Source organism: Chanos chanos, chromosome 4, assembly GCF_902362185.1.
Source record: "Chanos chanos chromosome 4, fChaCha1.1, whole genome shotgun sequence".
NCBI lineage: Eukaryota > Metazoa > Chordata > Actinopteri > Gonorynchiformes > Chanidae > Chanos > Chanos chanos.
In genome coordinates, this window is record NC_044498.1 from 38,261,595 (window position 1) to 38,272,313 (window position 10,719).

At 40.1% G+C, this 10,719-nt stretch overlaps 2 protein-coding genes across 2 annotated transcripts; one reads left to right on the forward strand and one right to left on the reverse strand.

The window, feature by feature from the left end:
• Nucleotides 1-2,554: 2,554 nt before the first annotated feature.
• On the forward strand, nucleotides 2,555-4,324 carry LOC115810373 (coiled-coil domain-containing protein 177). Its single transcript, XM_030772304.1, has one exon. It carries the CDS (start codon nucleotides 2,555-2,557, stop codon nucleotides 4,322-4,324), a length of 1,770 nt encoding a protein of 589 aa, XP_030628164.1.
• A 1,785-nt stretch (nucleotides 4,325-6,109) lies between these two features.
• Nucleotides 6,110-10,499, reverse strand: LOC115809464 (zinc transporter ZIP9). The gene is made up of 7 exons (XM_030771132.1): nucleotides 10,243-10,499; nucleotides 9,614-9,719; nucleotides 8,709-8,882; nucleotides 8,293-8,361; nucleotides 7,530-7,615; nucleotides 7,182-7,316; nucleotides 6,110-6,924 (listed from the first exon to the last, which is right to left on the reverse strand). The coding sequence occupies exons 1-7, from the start codon at nucleotides 10,336-10,338 to the stop codon at nucleotides 6,673-6,675; spliced, it is 918 nt and encodes a 305-aa protein (XP_030626992.1). The 5' UTR covers nucleotides 10,339-10,499; the 3' UTR covers nucleotides 6,110-6,672.
• Between the last annotated feature and the right edge of the window lie 220 nt (nucleotides 10,500-10,719).

A 10,719-nucleotide genomic window follows, 5' to 3' on the forward strand; every position in this document is an offset into this window, starting at 1 on the left:
CATATGTCATTTGTCTTGTGCCAACTCAAATTTAAAGGTCAGCTCAAATGTCATGAAATAACTGCGGTTCCAACACATCACGCTTTCTTTTGTTTTTTTTAGCGGGCTTGTGTTTAAGCCTTAGTTAAAGTCAGATTCTTGTTAATGAGGAAACAGCCCTGGGCTGTTCTGGAAAAGTGTTATAGTTGTTCTTTTTTAATTGTTTAAGTGCTTTGTTAAAATAGCCTTTCTCTAAGATATATTTAATCTGCTGTGGTATTTATCATTATAATGACTTACGGAAAGTGCATACAGAAAGTTTTCAGACCCTTTTAAGTTTTCCACATTTTGTTATGTTTCAGATTCATCTTAAAATGGATTCAATTCGTTTTTTGTCTCATCAATCTACACACAATACCCCACAATGACAAAGCAAAAACTGTTTTTGGGAGTGTTTTGTTAATTTATTAAAAATAAAAGACTGAAATATCCCATTTACATAAGTATTCAGACCCTTGTCGTGACACTTGCAGTTAAGCTCTGCTGTATCCTACTTGTAAGTGTCATAACAAAGGGTCTGAGTATTGTGGAGTATTGTGTGTAGATTGATGAGACGAAAAATGAATTGAATCCATTGTAGGATGAGTCTGAAACATAACAAAATGTGGAAAACTTGAGAGGGTCTGAAAACTTTCCGTATGCACTGTACATTTTAAGAAACTGTAAAGGCATGACCTGTGGTTGTTTGTGTACAGAGTGAAAATTTAAACCAGAAAACATTACAAGACCGCCACCTGCTTTCACTGTGGCTCTTGGCTTATTTGTTAAGATATTGTCAATATTTTCTTTTTAGAAAAGAAATAAACACATTTGCATTTGTTTAACTTTTTGTCCGACAATTTTATTGTATCATGTTGGAAAAGACTAGCAAAGTCTAACAATATTTATCTATTTTCCACTTCATTTGTCATCATACCAGAACAACAAATTCATGATTTTTTCTGTGATTGAAAACAAATGGTGAATGATGTATCTTTATGCTGAAATGTTCTTTTGAAGTTCATGTTTTATATCATCTTTGGGATTTCCATTTAATGGAAACCATTTTCACATTTTGATGAATGTTTCTTTTTCACGTTAAACCTAAAACTGAAAGTGTTTTTAATTAGTTAAACGTCAACCAGTAAGTGTGTAGGTGGCATTCATGATTTATTACCTTTGAACACAGGTTTGGCCCTGGCCAATCATGTTTTACAGAACCCAAGATATGGAAAGAGAGAGAGAGGAAGTTGCATAAAGAAATCTGACTGTAAGAATGTCTTGAGGGATGCTTAACGTTAAATCATGTCATCACTCCATGAGACGGTAAGAGTTCATGACAGGATGAGACCTGGCATTTAAAATGTGACAAGGTTCCGGTTTGAAAGAGTTCTCTGATATAATGAACTATTTCCATCTCAGATCTGTTCAGCTGTGCACCTGTGTCAAAATGTGGATTTGAACGGAAAGACACCTTTGGCTGGAGCAAATAAGAGTGACAATGTGCTCGTGAGTTCAGACAAAAAAAGAACAAGACTTGTCCCCTGCTACTGCATATGCAACTACATAGTCTATTACTATATAGTCCTATATGATTCAGTCGGTGTATATTAATGAACCCCTCCCCTCTGTCCATGACATTTCCCCATTACCTGCTTATTTACATAGGATGGTATATATTTAACAGCTGTGACTATGTTGAGAATATTGTATTTGTGTATTGTAAATGAAATTTACAATTTCCACTTAGATCCGTGTTGTAAGGGGACAGCCATTCAGACAGGGTCTTGAGAGTTTATCGTGTGATGGATTCATTGAAATTTAGGAATCATAGACCATTTCATTCTTCTGAGGGGAAAAAAAGGAATAGCCTACATCCAATAATCCTCAAGGAAACCTTTGGAGTTGCTTAGGTAAATGTCTTTAAAATCAATATTCGCGTGTTAAAATCTTAATCTTAAAATCTTGATCAAAATGATTATATTCAAATTTAATGAGTTTCAACTGAATTTAAATAAAATGCGCAAAGGATGTTAACCGGAAACCATGCAGCATATTAATGGTAAGAGTACTTAGCGCGCCCCCCCCCCCCCCCCCCCCCATAAAATATTGGTTATGTTCATACCTCCTGCGGCTAGATGGCGGTGCAACAATCTCCTTCAAGAATAAGTGTCAATGTTCTCTTTACCAGCACACGTTGGGCGTTTGCCATGGTCACGAACGAAGCGTCCAGTGGTAGTCTGTACCGCTGGTAAATGAGACGGTGGAAGGATCAATCGTAAGTCTTACACTCTTAAAGTGTTTATGTAAAAAATAACAATAATAATAATAGAGGTCATTCAGGGGAGGTGGTGACAATCACGTAATTCGTTCCAGGGACACAGGTACACGTTTTAACGTGTTATCAAGATAAATAAGCACATTTGCGGATTAAGGTCAATGCGCCAGCAACCTACAATAACAGGCCATTAGACTTTTCCTATGGTGGCGCAACATGTGGAGTAGCTAAACACAGGTAGTGAGAAAGAAACTGGAGATGGAGAAAATCAGAACCATCTCGCCAGTACTTCATCTAGATCTAAATAATTTCGATTCGCCTGAAGCGGAAACATGTCGATATGTTTTAACCAGTCCGCGGTCGTTGGAATCTTGCGCAAGATTAGGGGTGAAACCGGTTGATTTATTGTTTAAATCTCTATCTGAGTTCATTGAAGAAAACGAGGACTTGCCGTTAGAAGCTCTCACAATTCTGTATGAGGCACACGAAAAAAAACGTAGGGAGCGTCTGCGTCTCTGTCGAGAAGAAAGAGAGAGGATTATACAGGATGGCAGAAGTATAAAGTCCTCCAGTAAACAATTCTTAGCCCTTGAAACTGTCCTTGAGCAAGCATCTGAGAGCCAGTGCTCGGATTCCAAGTTCAAACACAACTCTGAAGGTATTAGAAAAGAAAAGAATCAGTCTGTGGGAGAGTTAAACTGCCAGCAGTCTACGCCTTCCCTCTCTGAAAAATTCAGGGAACAGTGCACGCGAATGAGTACGCAGAGGGCCCCAGACTCTCGTCAGCACTGCCAATCCAGTTTCAGTTTGGGGGACCTCAGGCAGTCCCCAGCCACAGAGAGACTGCTACGTGAACTGACTCAGGAAATAAGACGTAAAAGGTGTATCACTGTACCTGAGAAAGACTGTAAAATAGCTGCACTGATGTTGGTGAAACACGAGGAAGAGCAAGACCGATTGACGCAGAGCCATGTGGAGGAGCAGCAACGGGAGGAGGCCCGGAGACAAGAAGAGGAGCGACGGGCTTGTGCCGAGCGCAGGAGGAGAAAAGAGCTGTTGGGGCGCATACGACGCTGGTACGAGGACGTAGAGGCCAGGAGGAGGCGTCGGGAACTAGAGGCAGCGATGCTGATTGAGCAGCGGAGGCAGAAGACGCAGCTACAGGAGGAGCGTTGGAGGAGACAGTCAGAAATGCAGATGGCACAGCGCAGGGAGAAGATAGAGTTAGTGCGGAGGGAGGTGGAGGAGCGTAAGCACTACCAGGAGACACTGCTGAAGGACAAGGAGAGGAAAGAGCAGGCACAGCTGGAAAAGGACCTAAAGCTGTCACAGGGCAAGGAGCAGCAGGCCAAAAGAAGCAAGGAGATTCTGGAGAGGAGAGAGAAAAGGAGGCTCCAGCAGGAGAATCAGAGAGAGAAACTTAGACACCTCCTCCTGAAAAGGAAGGTGGAAGAAGAAGCAGAGGCTGAGAAGGCAGTTAGGAGGGGCGCGCTGGAGTGGAAGCTGTGTCGCTCAATGGAGAACCACGCCCAGCTGGTACAGGCTCGACTGCAGGAGCTGCGAGAACGTTCCGTTCGTGAAGAAGAGCAGATTCGAAAAGCACAGCAGCGGGCACGCTGGCAGAAGCTCGAACAGCAAGAACAGAAACAGGCCCTGGTCCAACTGAGCCAGCAGCGTTCTGAACAAGCACTGCAGCACGTGCAGACCCAGCAGTGCAGACGAGCTGAGCAGGTCAAACAGTGGAACCAGGAGAAGACACTCTCCCACCGTCAGCTCAGAGACAGGGCCAAAAAGAAGGAGGACGCTGAGTGGGAGCAGAGACGTAACGCCGCGGCCCTGAAAGAACGCAGGAGGGAACAACTGCAGAAGGAGCGCGAAGAGGCGCAGGAGAGGAGCCGCAAGGTGGCACGAGCCTCCTGCAACCTGAGGGAGAGGGTGCGGGAACAGACCCATGGTCGAACCTTTGACCAGATGGCACTGGAGGCAGAACTGACCGCTCATTTTGGTCGCTTAAAAATCTGGCAGTAATACTCTAACACACACTTTAGTCCAACACTGACTCAGACACTGAGAAGAATAACAGTATTATATGATACCTACACAATGGCACTTTAACAGTAATGCACTTAAACAGCAGTGGCTGATCAGGGTATGGGAGGATAGAGCTAAAATTTCACTTTAAACACCAAACAATGATTTTTATACTCATACTCTGTTCCTCCACAGAGTATTTGCTTTTGTGAAATTAGTTTGTCAGTATTCAACTTCATGAGAAATTAGTTGTTTACAGTATTGTAGAAACTGTTCTGCCAGATTAAAAGCCAGCATCAGAGCCATAGAATTTTTTTTATGATACTCTAGGAAAGCACTTAGATACAACATGCCATAACAATATACTAGCCAATCTTAGCCATAATCTAGAGAAATATTTTAACTTATTTTTAAAAAGTTTTTTATGAAGAGTATTTGTATTAGTATGCATTTCTTTTATTTATTTTCTACATAGATTACATATATAGAGAGACAGATATCTTGTTTGTCACACATTTTTTTACTATTAAAGTTAAACTGCAACTATAAATGCATTTTTGAAGGACGTAGACATTAAGGTAATTATCTCTAACTAAATTGCTGGTAATACTCTTTCCCGATCATTGTTTGATGCCGCATCAGCTGCAAATCATTTCCACCTGTCAGGTGGAAAGTCTGCATACGATGCAACACTACAGATCTGAGATTGTATATAAGAATCACACGTATATACTATGGGTATACCCACATGTATATATGTTCTCTCATGTACCAAAGATCTCACAAGGAAAGTGATACCTTCAATATGATAAATATTTACTTTTAATGTGGTGCTAGTTCTTACCAACAGACATATACCCCTTTTCCACCAAGGCAGTTCGGGGGCCAGTTCGGAGCCAGTGACTAATTTCGAACAGTGCAATATGATTCACAATGTCTACAGATACTACATTGTGAAGGAGTTCTCTTATTTTGACCATTCACAAAATCCTTCAGTTGGAAGTTTTATTGGTGTAACATTACAAAGAAGAGAAATAAATCAAAGTCTCATGATTGCGTGTATGTACCTCAGTATCATAGCTTGTATGGGGCCTGTTCATGACAGGTGGATACCCATTGTTTTCATCTGGGACTAAAAGAGAGGCTCTTTACAGTAAATGTGACCCAAGTTAGTAACACAAACACAGTTTCCAGGCAACAAAATGACTAGTATACAATGACTCCACTTAATTTCACTTTGCGTAAAATGCTTCAAAAGATTTTTTCACCCGTCAAAAATTTTTAAGAAATCTGGCATGTTTTTTTCTATTTTTGTTGTATATGAGGCAACAACAGATCAGTATGAGGAAATAGATTCAGTGATAACCATTTAGGATTTGGGGGGGGGGGGGAGCCTCCTCTCTGATAAGGTCTCTGGTAACAAAATGACAAGCACGATAGTCCACATCACAGGCTTTGGTGTAAATTTGATTGCCTAGAACCACTCTCTTTTTGCCTAATACAAATTCCGAAGATATTAAGGGCAGTCTTCCTTACCTGTGTTTTTAACTGAAGACAAGATCTCTGTTGATTGTATGTTAATCTGTAACTTATTTGGTTATCAGAGAAGGTGTTTGTTTAGAAATGTGCTGTGATATTACGCTAATACAGTCTGTTTGCATGGCTGTAAGTCAAGGTTACCACAACCTTTCCTGCTTCATATGTACTTCAATGAGTTGTACAAAAATACTTTGGAATCTGCAAAACTTTGAGACATTAAAAAAAATAAAGTCAGTCAAATGATTTCTTAGCTACTTTTTATACCAGTAAAGTGCTTGTCTTTTCAGTATTGCATCAGTTATAGTGGAGCAGTAACTACAAAGTTCAGCGCTGAAAAATATTTCGCGTAAAGCCAAGTAATCATTTCTGTTTCTGTGAGGAATTAAAAATAAAACGCTGCATGATATTGATTGGTAAGAGCTACCGTAAGTTATAAACAGCAGCCATGATCAGGTTCCCTAACAGACAATTTCTCATTTCTCCTCATTTCTACAGCCATTCTGATCACTTAAAATAAGCACTGCTGAAACACATGACATTTAAAATACACATAACATGACTCATTTGTTATAGAGCAATAGAAAATACGAAACCAAATCAAAACTAGGGCCTTTTTCAGATTTGTCAACTTGTCAATGCTGTTGTGAGGGATATTTTGTCATAATATTCATCAGTATAAATATTAACAATATAAAGAGCAATTACATTCACTGAGTGTAGTTGTCAAGACTTGACATAACAAGTAGTCACTTTGGTGAAAAAAAATAATTAATAATTTGGTGTTTTTAATGTTGAAATAGTATCTTTCAATCATCTGGTAATCCAAGGGCCAACAGAACAGGGAGACCTGCCCCAAGGAGAAGTGTAAGGCTGTCAAAGATCCCCAGCCCACCCTGCTGGTAGGTGCCAGTTTCAGCATGACGAGGGAGATGATGAGAGTGCCCTCTACTGTTGACCTCTGGTAGTACATGTACTGTAGCTACATAAAGGAAGGTTCCAGCTGAGAACAGCATGCCAACACCTGTGGCACTGAGATGGTGCTGGGAAGAGCCACCTGTCTGTGAGGCAAACAGAAAACTCAGTAACATGCAGAATTTATTTGTGCAAAAACTGAAAAGGTAGGGAATAAATCATCTGAGTATATAGACGCATTGGTCTTTAAAAGGTTTCGCCAAGACAGTCTGAGCCAGAGTCGTCCCAAAATCATCATAGATTTCGTAACAGTCTGCAGTTTCCTACATTTTAATCGATAATCAGCAATGTGCCAGAAAGTCAAGGTCAATGCAGAGAAAGACTTTTAAGAGAAATGTCTTACTGCACTAAGGATGAAGTATGTGGTTATTGCCAGTAAAGGTGCTGCGCCTGAAAAAGCCAAAAGATGTTTTTGGATGGTCTTCTTCTCCAGACCTGCATGCATGAGGAAGGAGACAAGACCAAAGGCAGCCGGAGCCTGGAGACGTGGGACAAGAGGAGAAAGAAATCAGTACAGAACTTAAAATATGCTATTGTCAGACAAATAAATGAAACAAACTAATTCATATGAATGTCCATGTATGGTCTGATGCACTTCCATTCCAGTTTATTTGTGTTACACTATTTGAAATAGACATTTTCAAAACAACTTTATACATCATAAAAGTGATAGAGATTTAAGAGTACTCACCTTGTGTAAAATCACAGCAAAGAAGATGATGACTTGAACAGACACCTGAGAGGAGGCCACGGCCGCACCAAGTGCTACACCATCAGCTTTGGAGAGAGAGAGAGAGAGAGAGAGAGAGAGAGAGAGAGAGAAACAGAGGGAATGATAAGGAAATGAACAATAGCAGGGGAAAAGGAGTACAGATAGTCAGGCAGAAATTTACAAGGACAAACTCTATTTGTGTGACATTCAAGGTGTTTCCCTGACGCTTTCGTTCTAAGAAATGTTTGTTAGTGACAACTGCATTATTAGAAAAGCTGATTTTGTGTAACTTGAGCTGTGATATTTTTTTAAAATGTTACACCCATTCATAAGGCAAACACCTCTTAATACCATATTCACAAAAGGTGTGCTAACAAAGGAGACACTTAATACCACCTATTAAAGAGTAAATCAAAATCTCAGTTCTCAGACATTGAGTTTCCAGGTTGAATAAGCCAGGGCTTGTGTCTTAGCTCAGGTTTGCACTGATTTCTAATCTTCATTCCCCAGTCCCACTCTTTGTCACAGGAACTATAGAAGTCTTGCCAAAAAAATGCATGAGAACATGTAAAACTGCTCATATAACAATTCCTCACAGATTAATGTTACCAAATACAAGTGGGTTAAACTTTGTTGAAAAGACTTGGCATGAAATTCAAACCTGGATTTTACGGGAATAACCAGGACAGTAGAGAATGCCATGGTAAATGTAACCGACAAAAAGAGAGAGCATCCGTTTTACCTGCAGCATGAATAATTAGACCAAGGGTAGCTGTTATACTGGTGCTCCTGGACATGCCTATCCGAGGGTCTGGAATGAACAAAGAAAACAATGAAGGTAGACGTTAGACTGTTTTTTTTTTTTGTTTTTGCTTTTTTAACATGATCATTTTTAGTTTAACAGAACACAATTCAATCAATGTTAAATTTATTACACAAAGTTGAAAGTTTTGAGAAAACGACTGCAACACTGAGAGACAATGCATGAGTGAGTGGTTAGGGGGACTGATGAGTCAGTCAGGTTAAAACACATTCTCACAGTATGGAGCATTCTGTGAAGCACTGGCTGGGGTTGGCTGGGTGATAAACAAAAGAAGTCCCTGAAAGAAAACTAAATGCCTGTCTTACTATGGAACAGTAAAATCGTATGCGTCTTACCATGTATGGAGCAGTAGCTTGCAATCTGGTCCACCACAAACATAAGGGTGAATCCCAGGACCAGAGACACTCCAATGAAGAAGTTAGGACGTAGTCCCTTCTCAGACGACACTTCTTGAGTGGAATCTGATTCAGATGTGTTTTGATTGGACACTATGTTGGAGCAAGATGAGGCTACAAATTTAGAAAAAAAATGATTTTAGCTGCAAACATTCGCGTTTACTCTGAATGCTCAGACCAGCACATTATTTCAGGCATAAATTGAATCTTTATGGTTGAGCAGTTGTATTTATACTTCTTTGAAGAGAATATCAACCCCAATCAAAATGTACTTAAATAATTAAAAGAGTTTTCTTGGTTCATTAGATCTGGAAAGGAATCTTTTAAATTGTAGACTGTTACTCTGCCCTGTCCTTTGAAGTCTGTTTGAGTGATATAATAGAGCAGTAAAGGTGTGATCACAGACAGAACACAAGGTCCAGCCCAGAATTATGGGAAGTGAAAGAGGCTTACTGATGTAAAAACGAGCATAATGAAAATCTATCCTCTTTCTTTCTTTTGTCATCAACGCCATCAGACATAAAAGAGAAAAACTACTTGGCCAGACCAACCTTGTCTGCATCATATGACAGAAACACTCACCCTGAAATATAATCTGTTTCTTCTATTTATGTAGATAACAAAAAAAGCTATCATTGCTCGGTCTCTGTTCCCTATGCATTTTTACTGGTCTGATTCCCTGTCCTGTTCTTGTCAGTCTGAACTGAGGAGATAAGTAGGTGGCAGAAACCTCCCAAAACTTCTGCACAGGCAGGGTTTGCCATACCGCTAGCTTCTTTGTAGTCCTCTAAGACTTTTAAGTGGAAGTATGTTGTTAATGAGAATGTGAATGGAACTTGCTTCACCTCTCCAGGACTCCTCAACTAGCTCCACACCCTCCGGAATGATAATAGCCAGAGCAGTGCCACACAGAAGCCCCGCCCCCAGCACGGTGACAAACTGCAGTTTCTGCTGTAAGGGTGGAGATGAACGTTTAACGATTAACTAGCAGTATGTGCATACCAATACAAAATGTTTGACACACTGACGTTTTAAAAGCAGGCATATCACAGCCATTTTACGTCACGTAAAAGTGATAATAACTCCAGTCTTTCTTCCTTAGACTGACACTTTCTTCCAAACGTAAGCATTCTCTGAGAAGTTTTACTTTTAGAAACTTGTCTTGACATGAGAACCGGTAATTTTAGCGCTTTGTAATCCCATCACAACAAGAAAACAAGAAAGAAGTAATAGGTATCAGAAGTGAATTTTTGTTCCGGTGTAACAAGTCATAAGGTCACAAAGTCATCTGCTTCTCAATTCCATGATGTAACAACATGTGACTTTAAATGCAACCGCCGCGGCAGAAAATCTCGAAACTCACAATCTCAACACAACTCTACGTGCACACAAGACCTTATCGTGTACTGCACAAGAAAAGTAAATCAGTTGAATTTCACTAGGAAAAGGCAGTCGTAAACAGTATCAAACTTACCTCTGACAGGTTGATTATAAGTGGAAAAAGCCCTAATAGGAAACATCCTATGAACATAGCCACAGAAATAAGAATGATAGCGACTGCTCCATCCATTGCAATTTCTCACAGCGAGCAATAACCTATTTTAATATATTTATTATTCTTCCGGTACATTTAGGTGCCATCCATTGAAAACACGTTAAATGTTGACGTTCCTTAAAAAACATCGCGCCAAATAGATATCTCTGTGAATCACTCTAAACATTGCCCCCACTTTCCACGTCGCAAACTTCGAAATGGTGAGTTACGCTTTTTGTATCCATTTCAGGATTCAAAAAACGCCCCCAGAGTTGAAAGGCACGAACTACAACAACCTAAGATTATGAAAGGGCAAAGGAAGGAGAGGGCGTCAAAGCCGCCTATGACTACGCTTCCCTTTGTCGCAAGGAAATCAAAAAACGCTATCACACTATAAACGAGTTATTCTCTCTTTCT

Bases quoted from the DNA above. Each gene is read 5' to 3' on its own strand.
- LOC115810373 (XM_030772304.1), top strand. From the start codon at position 2,555: ATGGAGAAAATCAGAACCATCTCGCCAGTACTTCATCTAGATCTAAAT.
- LOC115809464 (XM_030771132.1), bottom strand. From the start codon at position 10,338: ATGGATGGAGCAGTCGCTATCATTCTTATTTCTGTGGCTATGTTCATA. The intron at 9,720-10,242 runs GTAAGTTTGATA...CCACCCTTACAG, and splicing joins TTATAATCAACCTGTCAGAG to CAGAAACTGCAGTTTGTCAC. The intron at 8,362-8,708 runs GTAAGACGCATA...TGTTCATTCCAG, and splicing joins AAGCTACTGCTCCATACATG to ACCCTCGGATAGGCATGTCC.